At 28.4% G+C, this 27,278-nt stretch overlaps 1 protein-coding gene across 1 annotated transcript in view; it reads right to left on the bottom strand.

The window, feature by feature from the left end:
• ClC-b (chloride channel protein 7) overlaps positions 1-26,761 on the bottom strand; it is a 58,404-nt gene extending 31,643 nt beyond the window's left edge. Inside the window, exons 1-9 of the mRNA XM_067272631.1 lie at positions 26,587-26,761; positions 22,956-23,066; positions 13,606-13,671; positions 8,096-8,228; positions 7,853-7,962; positions 7,513-7,656; positions 7,360-7,443; positions 6,320-6,413; positions 3,299-3,363 (exon numbers count right to left, since the gene is read on the bottom strand). Of these exons, the coding sequence (XP_067128732.1) occupies positions 3,299-3,363; positions 6,320-6,413; positions 7,360-7,443; positions 7,513-7,656; positions 7,853-7,962; positions 8,096-8,228; positions 13,606-13,671; positions 22,956-23,066; positions 26,587-26,661 (882 nt within the window). The 5' untranslated portion in view covers positions 26,662-26,761. The remainder of the gene's footprint in view (positions 1-3,298; positions 3,364-6,319; positions 6,414-7,359; positions 7,444-7,512; positions 7,657-7,852; positions 7,963-8,095; positions 8,229-13,605; positions 13,672-22,955; positions 23,067-26,586) is intronic.
• Positions 26,762-27,278: the final 517 nt, after the last annotated feature.

Below are 27,278 nucleotides of genomic sequence, written 5' to 3'. Positions count from 1 at the left end.
TTGCCTTTGGTATCCAGCCTCTACAATAGTAGTAAAGACTAGTACCTGGTCTGTATAGCTCCTACTCAGTCGAAAACCAGCCTACTCTACAGGAATGTTCTCAAAAATTGTATTGCTTAATCTGTTGTAAAGAAGTCTCTCTAAAAGCTTACACATCACACTCAAGAGTGAGATAGGTCGATAACTCGATGGTATATCATTAGGTTTTCCAGGTTTCAAAATAGCTATGATTTTAGCTTGTTTCATAGCAAAAGGAATATTACCTTTCTGTAGGATGTTAGTCTATTTTGCCATACTAAATATCTTTGAATTAGGAAATGGTCTAAACAATTATTACATTATTTATTTTTCCTTAATTTCTGTACTCAGTTATGATATTTTGAAAGAATAAATTTGAAGGAATGAATTATTTATAAAAATGTGTCTATAAATATATAACCTTGGAATTGTTCTCCACTTGTAACATTACATATTACATGTTCATTGAATTAGTAACTTTTTTATTTTATAAAAAGTTAATTCAAGGTATAAGAGCCTGGACTTGACAAAAAATTTTATCCGAAAATTTTTCGAGAGGAAAAAAAATCGTTAAGGATATGATTGTCTCTTTTCCCACAGACTAGCTTCCTTGTCCAGAGATGACATCTTCTGGATGTGTCACCAGGAACAAACAAAAAAAATCACTATTGAACATTGCACTTCAAAATTTCCAAAAAAGGGCATAACAGTGAGGGGGAGGACTCACAGGAATAAAAGAATGGGATCAATGATGATCGAGAGTTCGTTCATCTCGTGAGTTGGTTGACTAAGTGTTCTCTCCCATCTTGGATTATCCCCTACCAACCACCATTGCTACCGATTGCTGCCTAGGTCAACCTGCCATCTTCCTACCTGCCCTCCAAGGATCTTAAACCGAACTATCGAAACGTCTAACATCCAGACAAATCTAGAGACCGTCTACATAATCAAGGAACAAGGAATATCAAGTGTGTAACAACTACAGGTATTTATCCTTGTGCACACAAGTGTAAACACTCTCTCTCTCGCACTCTTAACCTTATATGTGCAAATAGTTATATAAATAAACAGGTATTATTCTTTTGTAATTGAGTTGTAGTGTGCACTTCTTTTGGGCGCACTGTCTCTTGGACCGTCTCCATCCCAAATCCAAGTGCCTACAGACACAACTGCTTGCGCGTAAAAGCAAATGAGAAAAAGGCCATCAAGGTTTCTGTGTCTGTCCTGATAACTTTGTCATCGCAAACGCGGTATCGACCCTTCGGTCCCATGATACGGAAGCTTAGGAGGTGCTTCGCACATTGTCACAAAGGACAAGGATAAAATTAGCTGATTGAAAATATATTTTATAATAATTATTTTTAATATTGTTAAATTTTATGATAAAACAAGTCTTATTTTACAATGATATGTAATATGTTTAGAAATGCTGGCTTAGATTATTATTTCTTGAATTTTATTATGAAAACTAATAAGTTAAAAAGTTATAATCTTTGTTTTTCTCTCAAATTAAAAAAAATGATCAGTTTGTTTAAATATGAAATATTAGCAAAATTAAACCGTTTTACAAGGAAAGAAAATCATCATAGGCAGAAGATTAAATTGGATGTCATCTCTATTATAAAACATTCTTGATATTATGATGAATGAAAATTGATTACATCTTAAAATATATTTCAAGATATTATAACATATAAGAAACTCTTATGAATTATAAATAACAGTTTTGGATGTAAACTTGTAAATTCAATAAATTATAAAATCTTTTACAATCAGGGTAACCTTTCATAACCATAAACAGGTTTATGAAACTGGTGTTGCCATCTAATGACCAAAGTATGCATCTAACTGGAGAACCTACTAGATGCTTCCATTTTATACATTTTTAGTGCTAGAGGCTAGCAGAAGTTTCCATCATCATATTTAAGTGGGATATCTCTTGAATCCAATCCATATATAACAGTGTGTGTATATATTAACTTTGAAGCAATTTGCCTAAGTGTCTTGTAAATTGTGTTAGTCACTAGTGAGGGGTTAGTTACAATTAATAGTAGTAAAACATTAGTGTTATTGCATTAATTATTTTTGTTTACTATTGTCTTGTCTGAGATTGTCATCATCTTTATGGACTCATGTAATAATCCAATATCTCTGCTTATTTTGAATCATGAATAAGTTGGTTAATAAAGAAGCCAGTGACAATGCAAAATGCTGGACTGAAGAAAGAAAAACAAATTGTGGTGGACAAAATGGTCAAAGAAAAAAACAAGGTCAAGAATTAAAATATATATTTTTATATTCTATTCAATATATATACACAATATGTAAAATCTTCTTACTTTAAAAAATAGTTATATAGTCTTCAAAATATTACACTATATAACAAGATAATGCAGATTTTTGGATAACAAGTTTAGTGATAAAAAATAATTTTTTAAGAACTTAGTTTGCAAATAAATAACACTTCAATTATATTTTATCTATTTATACAAATCAATGCTGTATCTTATAAGATAATCTTTTAAATTTTGATGACACATTTTTACACGAACTTATTACATAATCCAATATATTTGTGGCATTAAGCACTGTTGCTATTCTTAATATATAAGGTATGTTTGTAAAATTGAACAAGTTACAAAAATTACTAATGAGTTGGTCATGAAGTACTAATTCAGCTCAATGTACTGTACATGCTCAATTCTGACAATGTTTCAAATGAAATTCTAACAAAATTCAAAAAGGAATGAGTTAGTTTACATTGCTAAAAAAATGTCATTCAGCAATATTGATGTTTCTAAAGTCATTTGAATGTATAAATTGTAAAAAGTTAAATGACACAAATAACTGCCCATGTGAAGCAACCTGAGAAAAATACTTTGGACCAGACTGCACTAACAACATTCATAACTTCAATTTTAGAAACAGCCATTTTGTTGTAAATGAATCTGTCAAAATATCCAGCAAAAGAAGAACAATGACATCATTCTTGTTTAATTTGTTTGACTTTACAAAATATACCCATAATAGATCATGGAGAAAAATTTTTAAAGCAATTAGTTTTAAAGTTAAAAGTATATGTTTTTATTTTATTGCTATATATTTATTATTATTATTATTTGAATTCTACACTTCAATTTTTTATGCTTTTTTATAAAAATATACAAAAAAATACATAAATAAAATAAAAAATTCTTAAATTATATATTATTTAATAAAACTTATAAATACTGGATATACTGATTGTTATATATTCAATGGCATAAATGAGATTACTTACAATACGCCAAGTAAGATACTGATTCCAAAAACTAGCACCCTCTTCTAAACTGAAAAGAACTCCACCTGAAAAACAAAGTTTATTAATCTAGTATATATAATAAATAATATTATTTAATAATTAAAAATTTAATGATTGAGTTGAACGATTAAAGTCTTTTCAAAACACTAAAACAAATATAGCATTAACATTTCACAGTGACAGACAAATAATTGAAATGAAAAAGTTCTATAATTTACAAACTTTTTATAATCATATCATTCATTACAATATAATAATATGATGACAAGATTATAAAAATTTGATGCACATTCATAGTAATCTAAATTCCTTATTTTTTTCATTATTTTTCAATCTAAAACTTTAAAATCTACCATATTGCATACTAAAATCATTTAACCAGCACCTTTAAGTCAAAAACGTATTTTTCCCCCAATTTCTAAAAATGAGTATAAAAAAAATAATAAACCCAATACAGTGGTACCTCATACTTCGAATCACTCTAACTTTTAATTCTTCAGGGTTAAAATGCCAAATTTGACAAAAATTCACTTTGGAGTTAAAATGATGCTTTAAAGTTTGAATTGCACATGCAATGAAAAAATGTGCTCAAAGCATAAATACAATTTGTTGTGCACCCAAGTCGTCTCTCACATTATGTTCGTCACATTATATTGTTTTCAGTGCTTTTTTCACTTTATTTTTGGTGTGTTTAGTTATATATGTTTTGTGTTATTTGTCGACTTTTAACAATTTCTTCCTAAAATTTTTCGACAACAACTTTTGGTCACCCCCATATATTTTGTATCTTTTAATTCAAAATTTCCTAAATGAACATGTTCAAAGTTTAGGAGCATCTTCCTCATATAAATTATGAAAATTCTTTTACAGTTTGTAGTGTTCAGAAACTCATAAAGCATAATATGTCTAATTTTTATATAAAGACATTTCAACTTGATTTTATTAAAACAAAATGTGAAGTTTAAAATAAGCTTCTAAACAAAGAATACAATCTTAAATCAGAAATAATATGTTACATTTCACAATTGTTATAATTAAATCATCTGTTAAGTAATAACAGCTGTCAAAAATATGCAAAAACTTTCTGTCCAACCTAATATAGCCTTTACTTATTAACCATAGTACTTGAGAAGTGTATGGAAGCAATGAAGTCTAAGAGAAAGTTTGTATTATCAATTGTTGGATTGAAGAAGAATCTTATCATGAAGCATGAAACCAGTATACGTGTGATAGATCTGATGGCCATATTTAAGATACCAAAGTTGACAATGTACAAACTAATAAATGCAATTTTCATTTTATTATACAGTATTACATATTTTATTTATTGTTTCCATGTTTTAATTTATTATTAGGGCATTTAAGATTAATTTTTAATTTAAGGTTTTAATTTAAGATAAAAATAGCACATTTAAATATGTGCTATTTTTATCTTAAATTATGTGTATTTGCTGTTTTAACTTTAATTTATCGAAATAGGTATTGTTTAGGTTCTGGGAATGGAGTAATTCACTTTCCATTATTTCTAATGAGAAAAACTGATTTGGACTTCAAAGAATTTGGAATTTGAATGCCCTCCTAAAATAAATTAAATTATGGTACAAGGCACCATTGTATTTTCTAATGGATAGCAAATAATGTTGCACACAAAACACATTTATTATTAAAAATTGCTCAAATAACTTTTTTCAATAATCAAATCCATGGATAGTCTTAAAAAATTTTACTAATTACTTTGAACTTGATTTTCTTTTAAAAAATTCTAGATGTTGCAAAATTCTTTTAAAATTCATGAAATTTATAAATTTCACAATTTTACATTAATTCTGAAACATAATCTTAAAATAATTGTTTGTTATAATGCTCATTCTTGAAATTATATATTGTATTTACTCTGTATATATGCTTGCTCAGTACAAAATCATTCTGTATAGAATTCATTCTTATTTTTTAGTAAAATCAGTTACAGTATACAGTAATACCTCAGTTTTCATTGACTTCTGTTATCGTTGATTTTTTCACAAAAAATTTGTCTCAGTTTTCGTCGATTGCCTCAGATTTCATCGGCATGCCCAAGTAATCTTGCTGCTAATTTTGCGAAAACAAAGGGCAACCCATGAGTTTTCTGGCTCAGTGTGGTGTTATTTCTCATTCTGTGAGCATTACCCCATGATGGCCCACCACTGGCCAATGTTTCTGTTCCCTGAACACACTGGGAGTTGTCATGGGTTCACGCTTTGCCAGGACAGGCTGGTAACGTGGAGTTTTCCGGGTTTTCTCCACGTCTGTAACGCCTGAATAGGTGCCAGTTACCCTTAAACGGACCTCCCGGAAGGCATTTTTCCCCGCAATACGACCATCATAAATGCATACAACTACTATTACATGACAATTACGTCACACTTTATCACGGAGCGATATAGGCTAGAAGCTCATGTCTAACTAACTTCTACAAGACAAGACATTACCCCACACATCTAGCTAAACAATTCCATTGCTTTCCTTTAGCTTTTAGATTAGTTTTAGTTTTTTTTATATTAATTTCTTATTGCTTTTAGTATTTAACGCTATATTAATTCTCTATAAAATGTGTTTTTTGGTATGTATTTTGGACTGTCTAGAACGAATTAATTGGATTTACATTGATTCGTATGGAAATAATTGCCTCAGTTTTCATCGGTTTTGGATTTTGTCGATTGTTTTTGGACGAATTATCGACAAAAACCGAGGTATCACTGTATATTGAAAAAATGTGCAAAACGATAAAACGTTTTTATATTTTTGCTGACTAACAGAACTGTAGGCTGAATTTTTGGGACTTTTTTCACCAGCATATTTCACTTCTCTTAATTAATAACTTTTATAAAATTATTAATTTTAAAAGACTGGAAATAAACAGTATTTATTCTAAAATAATTGCAGGAAAATAGTTTTATTGTAGATTTGCCATTTAACATATTTAATAGAGATTAAAAAATGATTAAACATATTAAAACACACCTATTGGAGCACCAAAAGCTGTAGCCACTCCAGCTGCAGCCCCTGCAGAAACAAAATCTCTTTTTTCATGATCTTCTCTAAATCTTTCAAAAACCTGTAATGAAATTCTTTTAATTTTTAAAAGGCAGATTTTTTTGTTACTTTGTTACTTCAATTACATTTGGATAAAAATATAAATTTATATCTGTATAATTGTTTAATTTATGTTGCATTTCTTAAAACTATTCTGCATTTATAGTGTGTTTAACCATCTGTCATAGCATTATTTGTAACAAATAGAACAAATATAAAACAGCTGATGTTGTATTTGCCTTGCAACTGAATAATTTAATATATTGTAATCACTGTCTGTTAATTATTATTTGTAATTTTTTTATTTCCTACAATTTGTAATACACTTCTCATTCAGCAGTTAAGATATTTCATTTATTCCTTTGTTCTTTTTCTTTTTGAAGAGTTAGAAAAATCTTATTTCAAAATTTAACTGAACTCTAGAGTAAAATAATTGCTCCACTAAAGGTTTTTATGTAATTTAACAATATTTTACAAAGTGATTAAACAGGTATTTAATTTTTCATTTGATAAAATTACATATAATATATTATATGTAACTTCATAACTTTACTAAAATTTAATAATGATACTTAAAATTATAAAATATTACTAGAGACAATATTAAGATCTTCAAAATTAGACAAATAAATAATTAAATATTCATTTCTTCATAACTAATTTTTTTTAAATAAGTTTGAAAAATTAGTTTCAAAATCTTGAAAACTGACTGGGAAATAAACTGTCTGCCTAATAATTTATTTGAGTTAATGTAAAAATTAAAATGTTTCTTTGAGATATAATGGCTCCAAAAATTGAATTATGAGCTATAAAAAAAATATTTACAGTAAAAGGATGCTTTATGAAATGAAAAATTCGTATAGATGCAATTTTGGTATATTTATCAAATAATGTTTTCAAAATTTATATTATTATTATTATTGTTTATTTAGTAATTTTTAGTAATTAAAAAAATAAATAAACTTAACCTTAAAATCTTTTCGAAAGGTAGTGCTTTTTCCTTGAGAAATTCCGGCAGCAATAACCGAACCACAATGAATCATTGGCCCTTCCTAATAATAAAAAGTATGAATAAATTTCAAACAATAATTTAAAATGAAATAATAATTTCAAAAAAATACCTTTCCGACTGCTAAACCTCCAACAACTGATAAAATAACACCAACAGCTTTTACAATTAAAGTTTTTATCCTAACTACTTCTGGAATTTTTACTCCATTTAAATAACACTTGATGACAGGAATACCACTTCCAGCAGCAACAGGCTTAGGTTAAAATAATTTATATTTATTATAATAATTTTAAATTAAAAACAAATAGAAGATTAAAGGAAAACTTTTAGAAATAATTTTCTCAAAAAATTCACTAAATTATTTTTAGTTTTATATGAATAATTTGTAATTTCTAATAAAATACAAAGTTATCACTACAAAATGTAATAAAGTATAAAAAATATCTTACGGCAATGTAAGTAACAAGAAATGATCCAATTAAAACTGAAACAACATTAAATACTATCCACAATATAAATGGTATAAACATGCAATCTTTATCTGTACATTTATCAACATCTGTAATAATTATTAAGGAATATAGGCTATAAAACAGAATTCGAATAATGATAAATGATGATGATGATAATTATACTATAGGAGCGATTCTTATAGAAGTTTATAATTATATTTTTTACTATTTAAAAGATACAAAATTTCAAAACAGAAAATTTCAGTCTAGTTAACAAATCAATTAAAATTGTTATAAAACATCCTGTCATGGCGGTGAGTGTTCCAATTGCCACTATGATGAGCCAACGATAAATACTCATCTTCTTTATCAACTATAAGAAAAGAAATTGTAACAAATTATATTAAAAATACACATTATATTAAAAATATATGGTTTAATAAGAATTTTAAACTATACATATGTTAGGGCTAGAGAACGGCTATAGCAATATTAATAATACGGGTTAGTTGTTGTTTATTTATATATACATATGTTACTATATATATCATCAAGAATTAATTAATGCAGTTTTTATTACAATTTTATCAAAAATTAATGCTATTATATTCTATATTATGTACTTAATATTCATTTAACCAGTTGCTGATATCATCATATATTGATATGTACAGTACTGTAAAAGATAATTTACCTCTATTTCATTTCATTTTTAAGTTACTAAATTTTATTAACTAAAATCATTCCAAAGTATCTACTGATTTGCAAAACTGTTTACACAAATTTTTGAGTAAAAAAAAACAAGCTTAATGTTTTTATAAAAGAACTGTTAAAAGACAATAGAACAAAATGGTTCATTGGCCATTTTTCAGGAAATTTGTTAACTCTATAAAACTCCTGCTTTTCCCCATCAATGGCCTTTGATATACATTTTAATATGCTAAAGATCAGGCAGATTTATAGTAAAATGCGAAATTATCAGGAAATACAGGAAATTTTGCAAAAATATCTGAGGATATAAGATCTAAAAAATAAGATAAGTAATTACAATTATTTGTTTTTGTAATAGGACGAAAACAAATAATTATAATTAATCTTCTTAATAGCTTTATGTAATTTGCTATAAATTTTAAGGACTTATCACACTGCAGTTTTCAATTAAAATGAAATGATTTAATAAAATCTCAGTGAACTTTCCAATTGAAAACTGTGGTGTGATAAGTCTTTAAAATTTATAGCAAATTACATATACTTATTAAGATGATTAAATAAGATAAATAAATTAATATATCCTAACTAGGGTTTCTCAAACGAGATCCCGGTTGTTTTTTTATCCCGGGAAATTCCACAAATTTCTTAAAAGTTCACTTTTTTCTTATTTTATGTTAAGGTTGAGGAAATTTTGCAAGTAGAAAGTATAATTAACTCAAACTGTCAGAATATATTTGTATTTATTAATTTTAAACCTACTTATTAGTTTTTTTTATTTTTGCATACACTATTGTTTCTCCAACTTTTTAACTGGTTATTTTTTCTAATTAACAGTTATATATTTTTTTTTATAACTGATGAATTAGTAAAATTAAAATAAGAAAGACAGAATTATAGCATGTCTTCTCTACATAAAACTAAAATTTTTTATTAAATAAAAAAGAATTTATCCTGTTATTAACTCATCTGTAAAACTTCGTGGCTTTGAAAAAAAGAAAGATAAAGCCATTAATTATTGTTAAAAAATTCTGTATAATCCTTGTACAAAAGTATAAATTTATTAAATTTGTCCCTTAATAAATTTTCCAAACTTTATAAAATATTAATAAACTGGGAAGAAGTTTCAGAAATCAAATTGTTTTGTTATGCAATCAAAATTATTAAAATGAAAAATGATAAATAATACCATTTGAATTAATATTAAGTTGTTTATTATTTTTGATTCTTTGTTATCATTTTTTTCATTAGTTCATTAACACCTGCCCTCAAATTGAAAGTGTGAATTGTGAGAGAGAGTGTGTTAAAATTTTTCAAAAACTTTTATCAACATTAGATTATTATGAGTATTAGATTTTTCTCTCAAACTTAATACTGCATAATTAATACAGCAGTTTAAAATCTTAGAGTATATTAAAATTTAAAAATAACAATTGATGTTGCTGTATGATTGTACATTTTGTGTGCTATAATTTTGTGTATGTTTGGGTGAAATTTTGGATCCTGAAAATATTCTGCACCCCTTTTTTCCCTGACTTTCCAGGTGCATAGGAACCCTGTATATACAGCTTACATTACTTTCATGTCAGGTTCTTACATTTTCACAAAATAAAAATTTTTATTCTTAATATTTAACCACTCAGCAGTGATCGACAGATATATCCATCAAGGGCGATCGTGTGGCAGTGGTGAATGACTTCTATATCTGCAAAGAAATTTTGCAGATATCGCCAAAAACTAGCCAAAAATTACTGCAAAAAAAATTCACATAAAAAAAGGAATTATATGACAATAAAAATATGATTTTTCTTTAGTAGACATAACTGTTTAATAAAATTTTTTTGAAATGGAAACGAGAAAAACACGAGAGATAATTCTTTAAAAATTTCCCTTGTTTATTCTCCACTACATTGTGGTAGCTCCATATCTGACTAGCCCACTGTAGAAAGGTTAATGAAATAAAAAAACTTATATTCATCATCTTCAGGCAAACAAGATTTAAAATATAAAACACAATATTCTAACATAAATGGAATAAATATCATTTAAATTAAATTAGAAGTCATGTTTGAGAACAAAGTTCAATTACACAAGAAGTTGAAAAATCATTCAGCACATGCATGAGACACGCTCACGTCAAAGATGTGATGGTGGACACACATCACTGTTTAGCCATTTATACAGGGCAACCCACACGCTGGGTAGGTCAAGTGTGGGTGTGTTACATGGCTCCAAGGTTGTTGTAAGGAGAGATTCTCATATGAAAACAAGTTTCCAGTTGCTGCAGTGCCTGAGTAGCTTTGTTTGAGCCAATAACGAGTTGTAGTTCTGTTTGAACACCTTTTTTGTGAGCTCCAAGGTATGCTTTCCTTTCACCACATCTTCCTGGCACTCAGATAGACAGATATCAAGCATTCATGTTGTGGCCCCAATGTACATCATATTCACCCCATTACAGGATTCTCTAACAGCATAGCATAAATTCCCAATCTTTCAAAGGTGGAGAGTTTATTCCAATCATTGCAGATAAGGCTTCATAAATTTGGTAGCAGGAATATGTGCAGAAGAAAGTTGTGTTGCCTGAATATACGGCAAATGTGTACGCAGAGGAATCTAAGGTACAGCAACAGCAGTTGAATTATTGACACCTCTCTCTTGTTATGCAGTGTTCTGCTTGAAAGTAGTGATTTTCTGACCATATTAAGTACATGCATAAACTTAGCACATAAAAAACCAACTGTGCACATTACCAAATCTATGGTGCTCAACTCAATGTTTACAAGTACTTGCATTGACAGTAATAAGAATGCTACTCTAATGTGGGCAGCAATAATGGCACCAACATATCACAAAGGATAAGAAAGAGCAGAGATATTATGAGGCACCATATTAAACTTATGGAAAATCGAGAATAGCAGCCCTTCGCGGATCTATGTATGCACAGAATCAAGAATGTAATTGCCACATCTACCTCTTTTTCCACGTGAAGTTAAAAGAGGGTGAATAGGCTCAGGCACTGCTGCAAACAAACTCATTTTCATATGAGAATCTCTCCTTACAACCTCGGAGCTATGTAACACACGCACACTTGACCTACCCAGCGTGTGGGTTGCCCTGTATAAATGGCAAAATAGTGATATGCATCCACTATCACATCTTTGATATAGGTGTGCACTCACACATGTGCTGCATGACAGCTTGTAATCGAACTTTGATCACACACATAACAACTTCTAATTTCACTTTAAATGATATTTATTCCATTTACGTTAGAATATTGTGTTCTATATTTTAAATCTTGTTTGCCTGATGATGATAAATGTAAGTTTGTTGAAAATGCTAGTGAAAATAAAAACTTAACACCACACTCTGTGTTTTTATTTTCTTTTATAAATGTTCTTATAACATCTACTGTATTTTGAAATAAAAAAAAACATGTTATACATGAAAATTGCTTGTTTTTGCAGTTTTTAAACACACATCCTACTTTGATTATAAGAACATGCTCTTTTATGTGCCAGCTTGCTTTGGTTTATAAGATGTTGCATTGCTGTATCAATATAAATTGAATGTTGATTTAGTGACATCTCTGTAATAACCAGATAACTGTTATTAAAAACACGCCGAAGTAGACAAATGTTTTTGATACTACAAAATTTTTTAAAAAAATAGAATTTTCTTATGGACTTTGCAGAATATAGTGCCAATTTTGCCACATCTATACTCTTAGTGACAAAAAATCTTTTCTATCTAATCTTGAGAAAGATTTTCTGCATAATCCTACAATTGCTAAGTCATGATATTCAGTAGCTTTCCTGGCAATTGGCTTCCATATTATTTTGAAAGAATTAATGTTTCTAACAGGTTTTGATCATCTAGCATATACTGCCTTGCAATATGCCTAAAAGATTTTGATAGGTCATACTTGAGTTATATTAGAAAAATTTTCCTGCTTTTCTACAGAATCAACATTTTGGCTTCTTAAGTTACTTGGCTAATATTTGGTGTGATATCGCTATATCAGACCAGAATGAAACTTCTTGATTATTAACGAAGGGGATAAAGTCTTTCTTTGATCTTTCCTTAATGCACTCATTTAAGTGGGTGTAAGAGGCCGTAATGCCGATATGTAGGGTTTTGACACTATTCTTGTTTTGTCAATGGCTCACAGCATCAAGTATTTCTTGAAAAATTTCTTCTTTCCTTTGAACCTGTTTTTGTCTGATATAGCAGTTTTATTAGTGTGATGGTAGTACTTTTTGCTGCTTATGTCACTTGGGTCAGCAGGCATGTAGCTTTTGTCAGCAAGCACAGTGACTTTTCCAGAATGTAATGATATTCAATTTTCAATGAGCTTGTGACAGCTTGTTGTTTCTGATCTTCATTGTAATGAGATACTACACTTATTACTGCAGATTTTATTCTTAACTTGTTTGCCTTTAACCAATGTAATGTTTGGTATGGAATGCCAATCAGATTAGCAGCACAACATTCTGACATGCTTTGATTATAGTTAAATACTTCAGGAATAACTGATAAGACTGCTTTGACTTTTTTCATTAATGAATAACTGGGCATCTTCATACATTTGATACTTCCATATTCTTCATACCTTCTAAGAAGACAGTAAATAGTTGACTTTGTCACTTCTTCTGCAGCATGACAACAGATTTTACAATCATCTTAGTTAGCTAGATCTTTGTAGTAATGGATAATTCTGATTGCCAAAGCCTCATTTCTTACTCCCTTTATTTCAAAACTACTTGAAAATTTTAAATAAACTTTAGTATAATGAATCAACTAGAAACATGTTACAAGATTAGACAATTTCCAGCTAAAATGCACATGTATGCTGTAAGAATATAACAAATGTAAGTCTTAAAAGATCTTAGGTAACCATTAGATGTTATATGAACATTTATTTTTATTAGATTGGAAGATTATTTGCTAACTTTTGGATGTCACAAACATTATATAGTGATTAGTCTCAGAAAATGTAACAGTAAGCAAAATTTTTAATTTTAAAATAAATTTCTATTTACCCAGTATCCATTTTCTTTTTCTTCTTCAATAAATATTGTATTCTCACATTTATCATAATCAAGACTCTAAAGAGAAAAAATAAAAAGTATTTCAGATCATTAAAAAAAATCTAATAATACAACATAACATTTAAAAATTATGAAGAGGAATTAGGCATTATATTTATTCAAAATCAAACCTACTTCGTTTATCAATAGTTATAAGCAATAAGCAGGACTTCTTTAGTTATCATAAAAATTCACAAAACTTGACACCATCGTTATAAATAAATAAATCAAACCACTATTTCAGGAATCCAACATTTCTTATTAAACAAAAGGAGTGTTTTCATCAAATATCTGACCATCTTCAACTTAGAACTGTCCATTAAATACTTTGGAATGACATGGAAAATTCTTACATTGGAATAATGTCCAAACTAAATATTCGGCACAATTACTTTCTTGAATATCAAACAGTTCCGTAAAATTCATATTAACAATTCTTCAAAGTGCCTTCTAAAATAAAACTCCAGTACCTGCTTACTTGTATAAAGACTAATATTTTCAATCCTTTGATCCAATGTATTTGAAGATTTGAAAGCCAAATATACATTTGACTTTCAAATCTTCAAATACATTATTAAAATTAACAAGACATAAAATAATCACACATTTGAAGTATAAATAAAACATAAAATTGAAGAACTTCAATCTCACTTTTACCAAGTATTTAAACATTATTGTAGGTCCCCTGCTGGCTAAAAATTGATACCATGTGAGGTGTAAGTGAATGCCATCATTATTACTAATTTTTATTTCTGAAATTAATTTTCTTATTTCAAAATATTCAAGAATTTTCCTTTTAAATGTATTATACTCCTTTTTAATTATTTCTAATGTATTTTTTTGAATTTCACAACCTTGGCTATTACAGTGGCGGGCTACAGTTGACAAATACAGCGATACCTCGGTTTTCTTCGATAATCCGTCCGAAAACAATCGGTGAAATCAGAAACTAACAAAAACAGAGGCAATTATTTCCATATGAATCAATGTAAATCCAATTAATTCATTCTAGACACTCCAAAATACATAAAAGTGCATTTTATAGAGAATAAATATAGTGTTTAATACTAAAAACAATAAGAAATTAATACAAAATGAATAAAAAAGACTAATGTAAAGAATAAATGAACATTTAACATGGCATTTCCCATAATGGAGCTAAAAGAAAAGAAAAGCAGGAATAGGGAGTATTCAAAATCTCAGCATTAATCCAGTGTGATGCTGCCAGATGTGATGCAACTGCTGGCATTTTCTAGAGAACACAAACGTTGACTGCCGGGAATTTCAAGAGAGAAAAACAATAAAAATGGCAAACGATGTGGACTTACACATTATGTTAAATTTATTTTTGAGCTTATTTAATGAGAACAGTTTAATGAAAAATGAATATTTCGAAAAGAGAAACAGGAATGAAGATTTTTTAAATTTCTGTAGAAGTTTTAAATAATTAAATCAATCCTAAGATTACACTTTAACAACTAAAAAAAATATGTGATGTCTTACGTATATATATTAGTATATTAAAATATTTTATTAATCTACTAACCGAATATTAATTTATTCAAAGTTCATTCATCTACAAATAAATTAAATTCAAAATTGTCAACTCAAAATAGAACTCTTATGAGCATCATGGTGGCTCCCATCTTGTTTGCTTGTGTATGAAACACCAAAAAAGACACTTGCAGTTTGCTGGAAGCATGCTGGCAGCAACCAGAAGTCATCTGAAATTTTGAACAGAGGTGTTGACTGCACGCTGAGATTTTGAATATGGCCTTTGTTTGGCTACATGCGCGAGGTAATGTTCACACACTTGAATTATCGGTAGCATTCCTATACACCTCAGATGCAGAATTATAGAATTCCCAAGAATTTTCTAATTGGAATATAGCTGGTATCCCAACAAGAAAGGAAATGTTGATCATCGTTTTTGAATTTTGAAACTGATAGCTTATAAATTTTTAAATCTTATTGTATAACTTTTTTTTTTTAAATGTTTCCATAATAATCCATTTCATTTTTTTTAGTATACCAGTGTCAGATATTTGTTCTTAACCTATTATAAATTTTTCACTTGTTGATATGATTTTATAATAAAATAATCAAAAGAAAATAAACTTATGTATCATTGATTTATTATTATTATTATTAAAGTTGTTGTTATCTAATAACACAATATCCTATTGCTAGTTCTACAAGAACTGTTTTTATTGGTGAAATGTTATTTCTATGGCAATCCCGCTTGAATTCAAATTTTTCTTAGAATAATTCATTAGGTTTTAACAGTTAAGTGATTAATTTATAATTTTTGAGTTTCAGTTCACTTACATTCAAGAAAATAAATTACTTCTGATGCTACAACTCTGCTTAAATTGATAGATTTCATTTCTTCTCCCGACTCATTGTTCAATGTAACGTATTTACTCGGATATAAGACGAACTCACATATAGGACGAGATGTGACTTTAGAGATCAAAATATAGAAAATTAGATTTATTAATACAATTCTAATTTTATTTCGTTTAATCACAAATAAAATATTATCAAATGCATGTATTAAGGCAAACGACCATGTTTGGGGAGTGCTGTGTCTTCGATACTAACTTTTTTCTTTTTATAGGCAAGTCTTTACAATTATGGCAGTTAATCCGAAAAGAAAGTCGTTTTCACCCGAGCTTAAGGGAAGGAGAGACTAGTAGTAAAAAGAAATCTTTGAAGAGTCGCGAGGAGGAAGAATTTGCATATCTTCTGGAAGGAAAAAATTTTAACTTCGAAGAAGGTATACGTGTTCTGCTGTGTTTACATTTCTCCATGAATTATAAGGTCGACGAACTTATTTCAAGATTGAATTATGTATCCAAATGGCTAAAAAATTTGGATGAAAGTTTGGGTGACTTAGATAACAGATTAGAAATATTAGAAAAATTGGCTGATAAAAATTGTAGTTTAAGCGATCAAAGTAATGTTACGAAAAAGTTTAATGACATTACTCGTAAACTTGATTTTTTGGATAATCAACGTCGAATAAATAATGTTGTCATTTCCGGTTTGGAAGAGGTGCAGGATGAATCATTTCTAGAAACGAAAGAGAAAATAGTTGAATTTGCTACACGAGTCTTACAAATGCCCGACATTAAGATTGGTAGGGCAATGAGAGTGGGAAAGAAAAAGGCTAATTCCCCTAGGTTAATTATTTGTACTTTTGTTGATTATTATGAAAAAATGAACTTTAAGAAACGAATTTTGGAATTAAAACCGGATGGTGTCTATGTAAATGATGGCTTTTCTCCTAGATTGAGAAATATTAGGTTTAAGCTTCGGGATTTTGGTAGACAGTCAAAACTTTCTGGAGTGCGAATGGTAAAAATAGTTTATGATAAAATTATTATTGATGGAACAAAGTATTTTTACGATGTTGACTGTGACCAGGTTAAGCCCGTCTCATCCTAGCAATTGTCGAATAGGGGTACTTCTTTTTAAATTTGGAATTGTGCTGGCTTGTTTAATAAACCTGAGTTTTTCTGGAAGTATCTATTGCAGTATGATATTATATTTCTTTCTGAAACTTGGTATGGTTCTACTAATAGAAATTCAGACGTAACTGATTGTTTGCAAGGTTATAATCTTCATTTTGGAAAGGCTTTTAAGTTACATGCGAAAGGTCGTTATTGTGCAGGCTGGTTATTGGCAATAAGATCCTCTTTTCCCTGTGTTATTGTTTATCAAGACAACTTTCTAATACTTGTAAAATTTGGTGCCGAACTTAGTAATATTTTGGTATATTTTGTTTATTTTAGGGAAAATGACTGGCAGTCTATTTTTGATACTTTAACTGGTTAGATATTAGATGATAGGAATGTAATGATTGCTGCTGATTTTAATGCTAGGATTGGATTGGGGAATATAATTTCTGACGCTTTTTGCAATTCTTTTGGTATTGTTTGTCCTTTGCATAGAAATTCGAAAGACTTGGTGATTGATTCTTTTGGTAGAAAATTGCTTCATTTATGTGATGATTTAGATATAATTATTGTAAATGGACGATGTTTAGGTGATGAAGCGGGTGAATATTCTTTTATCTCTAATCGTGGTTGTTCGGTTATTGATTTGGTCATAGTTTCTCCGTTAATTTGGAAAGATGTTCTCTCTCTAACAATGGATCAGTTTTTGAATTCTGATCATAACCCTTTAATTTTATGACTGGCTTGTGGCAATGACAGATCGGTCTCTGTAGAGAAGAGGCAGAGGATTAATAGATTGTTTTGGGACGAATCTAGAAAAGATGAATTAAGGTTGGCTATGGAGGAAATATGTATCTCGAATAAGTTTGATTCAATGGAAGACCTGAGTAATTTTCTTTTTAATTTGGCTTGTAACTGGGGATTTAATATCAGGAAACATAAGAATTCTTTTTCGTAGTTTGATTCAGACTGTAGGATGTTAATTTGCACTAAGAATAGAGCCTGGAGATCTTTTAGGAAGAGTAACGATTCTAATAATTGTTTGCATTTTGTTACGTTATGAAGTTTGGTGAAGCGGTTTAGCATTGCAAAAAAAAAATTATTTGCTGGAAAAATTCAGAATTGTTTTGGGAAAGATAATAGACTTTTTTGGAATTATTTCCGACATGTTAAGCGAGCTAAGTCTTGTAATTTCAGCTTTATTCCTATTGATGATTGGTTTCATCACTTTTTTAATTTATTTGGTTCCTTGGACCCTTATTTTGCCAATATTTCTATTTTTAATTATTGTAGGAATTGGTATGATGAACTTTTGGACCATGAATTTTCTGCAAGTGAGCTTAATGATGCTTTGAGGAGGTATAAGCCAAATAAAGCCTCAGGTTTTGACGGGATCCCAATGGAATTTTGGAATTTTGAGATGCTGAGACCACATCTTTTGAGTCTTTTCTCAAAGATTTTTGATACTGGGATAATACCAGAGTCTTGGAAGATGAGTATTTTAATTCCGATTTTTAAGAATGGTAGGAAGGATGTTCCTGGTAATTATAGAGGCATATGGTTATCATCTTGTGTTTCGAAATTGTTTTGTATTATTTTGTATAGAAGACTGACTCGATGGTTAGAAGTTAATAATATATTGCACGAAAATCAGGCAGGATTCCAGGCTAGTTATTCCACATTGGATAATATTTTTGTTTTGTACACGGTTATTCAGGAAACATTTTTACGGAAACGGAGGAAGGTTATGCTTTTTTTGTTGATTTATCTTCTGCGTTTGACAGAGTCTGTAGGAACTTGTTGTGGTCAAAGATGTTGCGTTATGGTTTCAGTTATAAATTTATATCTTTACTTGTTGCTTTGTATGAAAATTCCTCGCTTGTGGTAAGAGTTGGAGGTAACTGTCCGCCATTAATGTTTTCTAAGACTGGTGTTAAGCAGGGCTGCATTTTGAGCCCAATTTTGTTTAGTATGTTTTTGAACAATCTCTTTGGTATTATTAATTCTTCCAGTGACGGTATAGAAATAGATGGTTTCCAAATTAAAATACTGGCTTATGCAGATGATATTGTAATTTTATCTGATTCTGTGGTTAGACTTCAAAGATTGATTGATAAATTGGCAATTTATTTAGATAAAAATGGTTTGAAATTGAATTTGAATAAGTCTAAGATTGTTGTTTTTCAGAGGAGGTAAGAGTGCGAGGGCGGATAAATGGTGGTTTAAGGGTTCTCCAATTCAAGTTGTCTCTAACTACAAATATTTGGGTGTTACATTTTCATCTAATGGTTTATTTCATATGCATTACATTAATAAGAGAACTCGTGCTAGATTATTGATGAATAAAATTATGCAGTTGGGGAGATCTGCCAAATTACGTAATCTGATGGATTGTTTACGTTTATTGAAAACTGTGGTTTTGCCCTCTTTGTTATATGCTTCAGAAATTTAGGGTTTTAACCTGACCAATGGTGATGGTATACAGACTGAATTTATTAAAAACTTATTTTATTTACCTCGTTGTACACCAGGTTATTTAATTATGATGGAATGTGCTTTGACCCCTATAAAACTTATAATATTTAGTAGGATAAGAAATTGGATTATTAGAATTTCTAATTTTGATGATTATTGTCTGAGTAAAGTTTGTATGAAATTTATACTTAAAAAAAAGTCTATAGATTGGACACATTATCTTATTGATACCTGCAATAATCATGGTATTAATTTTATTAATGATGATTTGGATTTAATGAACTGGTCTCTTCTCCTTGTTAACATTTTTGATAATTTTTTATACAATATAAATGAAAAAATAAATAAAAGCATATATAGTTGTTGGTATACGGATTTGAATGTTACTTTTTTTGATAATTCCTTATATAATCAAGATGTTTCCCTTAATATTTTGTCTTTATTTATACAGGCTAGGTGTAATTCGTTGAACTTTTTAAATAATTATTCGAGAGAATCGTGTAACTTTTGTGTTGAGAAAGAAATTGTGGATGCCTGGCATATTTTGGCTAAATGTAAGGCGTCTTAAAGTGTTATGTGAAGAAATTTTTGGTTGCAAAGTTCTTACCAGGTCTTTATTTCTTAAAATTTTATCGGAACCTTGTTATCAATTTAATGTGTTTTGTTTTCTAAGAAAATCTGTTGAACTTTTGTTTTAGGGGGCGTGATTCCTCTACTTTAAATCTAGCCTTGTTGCTGGTGCTGTTTGGGAGCATCTGTCAGTGCTGTGTCTTCGATACTAACTTTTTTTTTTTTATAGGTAAATGATTTGCCTTTTTGGTTGTTTTATTTTTATTTTTTGGTATTTTGTATTTTATTGACAGATGCTCCTGAACTCTAACTTTAAACTTTATTTAATTATTGCATTTGATTTGTATATTTTATATAATTAACAATTTAGATATAAAATAATTTATTATTGTATAATTTTGTGTATGATCATATGTTTATCGTATTTAAGTGTTGTGTTTTTGGGAGATGGTTTTGCTCCTCGCATCAAGGAATGTATCCAGTATGCGTAATAAATAAAAATAAATAAAACAACCATGTTTGCCTTAATACATGATGAATGGAAAACAAAACCAAAACATTATAATGCGCATGACCAGAAAAAGTTTATTTTTAATGATTCAGAATATGCTAATATTCATTAAAAATAACAATTTAACTAATATAAAACAACTACATTTATAATTATTGCTAAGTGACCTGTATTTCATTAATGTTTTTATAAATAACTAGAAACTATATTCTGCGAACAAATGAGATGCAACACGATTTTTAATTAATGGACGTAGGATTAAACCAATAAACAAAGGAAAGTCGTCTTAATTTGTTTACAGTAGGAGCCAACTTACACTAAATAGACTGTAGACCTATAATGACAGCATGAAATATACACGGTTCACAGAAATTATTGCAAAACGCAAAGAATCCTTCACTCGCGCATCTAGGACGACCTAGGTTTTCGAAGCAGTAAAAAATGAATAAAAACCTCGTCTTATATGCGAGTAAATATGGTATATGCTAATTAAAAATTTTTAACTTGTTTTTTCACCTAAGTAACTTTCAAAGTTATTCTATGTTTGCACATTTGCATCTGAGTGTGTTAAAATTGAATGGATTGTTATAAGAAAAATTTAAATTCAAATGCAATTGCATTAGAAATGCATATCCCACTCAATGAAAATTACATTATTTTACTTTTTATCATTAATGTTTGATAAAATCAGCAATATTTTACAAAAAATTAATAAGAAAAAATAATAATTTTTAATCATTACAATAAATTTTAACAATTTATATTAGAGCATCAATCATCCAAAATAATACTGAGAAATTGAACGTAAAACATAGAAAAACTGCCATTTCGATCTTGGTTCAAATTTGTTCTATGTTTTACATTCATAGGTGATTCAAGTATTATGCTATTAACGCGTTCAGCCCTTAGCCCGAGATATCTCGGGCAAGTTGTATAGCGTTACAAAAAATGGGGTCCTTTAGGACCCCTAAAAAAATTTTTTTTTTTTTTGATTTTTCGGATGTTTTCTAAGTCTCCAAATTTTTTGAAAAATTTTTACCCGCGCGAAAAAATTTTATTGCGAGTTTAATTAACCTTTAATGACACGCAATTAACGCTTAATGGTTTTTTTATGGGATTTTTTTATAAAACTTTATTCATCTTTCTAAAGTTCTAGTGCGTCGATTTTACTTCGGTAAAGTTATTTAAAGCTATTTTCTGATGTCAAAAACAGCATCCAATAGTTTTTTAATTTTTTTAATTAATAGATTTTATTATATATACGTTTAATTAAGTCGGGGGGTCGGAAATTTCAATTAAAATCGTAATTTTAAAAAAATATTTAGAAATATACCGCCATCTAGTATTCACCCTACTTTTTACCCTTCTCCTCCCGAGAGTTTCATGAGAATGTCCCGCGAAAGACGACACCAGCTGTTCTCAAGGTCATCCAGCTGTGTAAACAATGACACATCGGTGTCAAGTTTCGCGCTAAGGCGAGACAAAGGAAATTATACTTTGAAGCTTTTTCTTCAAAATTAACACATTTCTATAATTTTTTTTTCGTTTTTATGTTTAACTACATTAAAATTAAAAAGTATGTTTTACATTCATAGGTGATTCAAGTAGTTATGCTATTAATGATAATTTTATAAATTATATTTAAAAAAACCTATAATTTAAAAAAGTTATATATAAAATCTCAATACTTAAAAAGTAGACTGAATTATTGTAATATCAGTGACCAAGAAAACTTAAACTTTAAAGAAAATCCTTAAATTTTTCAAAAATTTAATTGTTGAATTCATTTGTTAATGCATAGAACAATATACTTTGAAGTAGTATTTCTCAATCTTTTTGGATCCATGACACACTTGAACAGTCTTGTAAAGGTTGCAAATACTGTTATTAAATATTACAGGACAAGCCAACAAGTCAATCATGGTAGTAGAGAGACTACTACCTTCCGTATGATGGCTGACTGATACAAATGTATAATATAATTGATAAAATAAATATTTTCTTTTATTTTGTCATTTGAATTTTTAATTTACCTGGTAGAACATTTAGAATAGTTTCATGAACTCTATGTCCATGCCCATTATATATACTTCTGATTTGTAATAAGATCAGTCAGCCAACACAGATGATGTATGGAAAACAAATATCTCAAGTTGCAATTTTTTTAAAAATTAAAAATAGTGTAAAATTATTAAAATGATAAAAGAAGTAATAATGCTATAATTAAATTTCATAAATATATAAGAAAATTGCTTTTCAAAACTGAAATAACATTTTATAATTACCTCATATTTCTGAGACAATAAATTAAATGATCCTAATTCTATTGAAGGTTGGCCATTATTTTCATTCCACGAATAGTAATCTTGAATATCAAGATTTTCATGTTCAAAAGACTATAAAATTAAAAATCACATAAATTTTTTAGAGAGTAATACATTCTTGAATAATACAAACTAATGTTAATGCTTATCTTAATTACACCACATATTAATTTAAATTTTTCTTTAGAACTAATATTTCAAGAAGCAAATTTTACCTTTTTGGATTGATTTATTTAATAAGAAAATTCTATTTTTTTTATAATTTAAAGATAAATATATATTGTTCATCATTTCCCTAAATTCAAATAAAAATGAAAAGAAAACTTTTAAATTCTAAATTCAAATGTCCATGTTAATAACAGAACCAGGAAATATTTATTAATATTAAATTAAATATGCAAAGTATTATAAAAAGTAAAAATTAAAATCAAGTTTAAAATTGATGTATTACATATATTTATGTAAATTAAAAATATAATCTTAAATCATATAACAAAAAGTATTCCTAATAATAAAATATCAACTTTCTTACCAGTATCTTGTACCAATATATTTCAATAAACACATAGTAATGAAGAGTCTAATTTGGAAATACAGCACTATTCAAAATTGTTTTATTTATATTTTCAGAATTATTTTGAAAAATTGGTTAATGTTACCTACGGTTCCAAAATGGCGGCTCGTCCAATTCTAGTGAATAGAAGAAAGGAAACAGTGGGGACACACATTCCAACCTAATCCAACCTATTCTAATAAATTACCATAATTATTACCAACAAAATTACTAGAATAGGTTAGGTTAGGTTAGAATGTTTCCCCCACTGTTTTCTTCTATTTGCTGGAATCAGAGACGAGCCGCCATTTTGAAACCATAGGTAATATTAACCGAAAAATTTCTCAATGTCTCTATAATCAATTATTGATCATTTTTATTTTTCATGCTTTGCCCACATTTTCTAACCAATTTTTGATTTTGACATCTTTACCATAATTCAAACTTTAACTCTCCACCTACTACTGACTTCTACGTTAATTTAATAGTGTTTCCCAAACTTTTCAGACTACTACCTCCCCTTTTAGTGCAGATATTTCTAATAAAATATAATTTTTAAATTTAGAATTATATACATTTATATAATTTTGAAAAAGGATTTAACAAATATGAATAGGTAAATTAATATTTTTAGTAATAAAATTCAAACATTCTTTTCATTAAATCTAATATTAAAAAAATCGTTTAATGATGATAATTTAGATTTAACGATAAAGTGAGTTTCTAAAATTCATAAATTTGTTCAATTTCTACTTGTCTACATTTAACATTTTTACTTTCCTTGGAAAAATTTATTTATTGAAATATGTTAAATTTTTTATATTTAATTTATCTTATACTTTAATAATATAAAAATAAAATAAATACAAACAAACAACCACTAAACCCAATAATAAATACAGTAAACTTTTAATTTAATGGACAAAATATTTCTGCCTTAATGGAAAAACTGACAATCTTTTTTATTTGCAGATAGAACATGCTAAAAGATAGATCAAGTATAAATTATTCAAATTATTTTATATTGTATAATTTATTATATTTATATAATTACACTTTAATATATCCTGTACATTATAAGTTTGTTATTAATCCATGTTGTTATTAAAAGAAATTTTGGTAAAAATCCATAAAATTTTAATCTCGAGAATAACAGTTAACTTTTACAAATTTATATACTTTTTGAAAGTATTGATATGAAAATAATCTAATATTTTATGAATTCTTTCAATTAAGATAAATCAAAACTTGAAAACTGAAAAACATCTGCTTGAGAAAGTTGTTCTGAATATTAAATTCAATTAAAATATTGACATTTTATCTAGACTTAATTATTCCTTCACATTTGTCAGAAGTGTTTATACAAATATTACAATGAATACACATTTCAATTTTCATTAATAAACAAAAATTTGATAATTCTACTAATGTAAGTATAATGTATTCTATTTAACTTTCTGCTTAGTTTTTTAAAAGATGGTAAACAGTATGAGTATTTATTTATACTAAATTTATTAATTTTAATTAATATGTATAAATTATACTTCATCTTAGATATCATAATTAACCCCAAAATCATTGAATATTTAACCATCATTACCAATTAACTAACACTAGTTCATTTTTTTTTTAATAAAAATAAAGGCCAATACGCCGATTAAAATATGCGTGCCGACTCGTCGTTCGATGATACTTTAGCCAAGATAGCTCGTCGGTTTCCTTTGATTTGATATACTTTTATTGATTTTTTTGTACTTTTTTTGTATAAATAAAATTTTGTAAAAAATTAAGAAATTAAAACAAGAATTTAAAAAATTCTAATGTGGAGACAGTCTATCATATAGATTAGATTTTTTTCACATGGAGACATACTATACTAACAGACCATCAAAATACACCTTAAGTTGCAGAGATAATTTATTAAAACTAAACTAACATTTTCAGCCCATTCAATAGACCATCCTCAGGTTAAACAAGATTAAAACATTGGTGTTCCAAAACAGAATACATAAATTTAAATACAAAAAATAACAGAAAATAATATATGTATAAATATAAAAGAAAACAAAATCAGATATAATAGTTAAAATCCAGTAATAATACCTTAAATAAACAGTAAAAGAAAACTATTAAGGCATAATTGTAAAACAGAAAATTGTAAACAAAGATATAATTTAGGAGTTCATAGAAAACTTTTTAACTATGTTTTCCACATACAGAGTAAACCTTCGGCATTCCTTGCATTTATGCTTGCCTCTTCCACTTCGCTTTTGTAAATTTCAATTTTTCGCGGCTAACGTCGGGGAGTGCAAGGGTTTAACAATATCCGCTTCGTCCCATTTTACCGTAGAGTCTCGAGCCCGCACCACCCGGGAAAGTACCGTAGCATCGGCTCCTTCGTCGACATTATACTCGTGTTCTTTAAGCCCGACTCCGAAACGTCTCATCGTAACGCCAATATACTTTTTCTCGATTCCTAATTGTACATTTTTGTTATCTCGTACACCCCTTTTATTTCTTCTTTTTTAACGTCATCTATGTCATTCCTTAAAATTGTACACAAGTTCGGAGCTCTTTTCAAAATCAAAAATTTGACATAAACTTCACCCATTCTGTTTCTCAGTTATAAACAGAGGTTTGTACCAAAAGAGTATTCTATGTTCTATGTAAATTTTGTTTACTTCTGCTGTATGTTACTCGTTTATTTATGCTGTAATTATGCATATATGCTGTTTTTTAGATTTATATTTGGAATGTTACATTTTTACACAGTTATATACTGACATATTTCATGTTATTTGAAATGAAAAAGAGAAGAAACTAGATATTTACTGAAAATCAAAGAATAAGACACATTGTAATCATGGTAAAGAAATATATAAATAAATAAATAAATAAATATATATATATATATAAATGTCTTTTTATCATTGGAAAATGTATTGAAAACTTCTCATAGATGATAAAATAATTCTATTAAATACTTTCACTTTGCAAATTAGAATGATTGTTGATGAATTAATGGAATGTTATTCATACCTCTAATTCTTCTATATAATAATTTTTTCGAGAAGTAATCAAAGGCGTTTTCTCGCTTATTTCTGAATCAGACATGTTTGTTATTTCACTTAATCAAATTCTACTCAATTACGACGTCCATTCCTATCCAACTTCCCACGTGAATCTGACGTCACCGTCACGTGAGTCTCTGTAAATGTCTATGGATTAAACATACTTTTTATAAAATTTTGAAGCGTATAATATATATATATATTATATATTTTAAAATATTAATTATATATGAATTTATAAGTGAAAAACTATTGCAAATTGTATTTATATAAACATTACTGTGGAGCGATTGCCGAATGGTTAGGTGGCAGTCTATCCTGTGAAGGATCCGAGATCAAATCCGGATATGTCGGACCCCGTTCTTTATCACTCGGCCACCTCCGTTATGCGCCTGGACGAAGCCATAATTGGTTTGCTAAAAAGATGCCCACAGGGCAAAAGAAGTTAAAAAAAAACATGGCATTACTTCAGGCAGGAGCGGTACGACCGCCCAAGGCACCGCGATCCTGCATGATTCAACTTTTGAGAAATTTAGAAATTGATCATTTCATTATCCGCTAATCTATTCAACGAGTGGTTAAAATATTATTTTGTTGTTCGAAATTGCTATGTTTTTATTAAAAAGCCCAGTAAGACAAACTTTCATCGGGCCCCGCTAT

The sequence above is a fragment of the Centruroides vittatus genome, unplaced genomic scaffold (genome assembly GCF_030686945.1).
Source record: "Centruroides vittatus isolate TY-2023 unplaced genomic scaffold, ASM3068694v2 contig_452, whole genome shotgun sequence".
Classification (NCBI taxonomy): domain Eukaryota; kingdom Metazoa; phylum Arthropoda; class Arachnida; order Scorpiones; family Buthidae; genus Centruroides; species Centruroides vittatus.
Note: the sequence above shows the minus strand (reverse complement) of the source record. Positions and strands in the feature narration are given on the sequence as shown.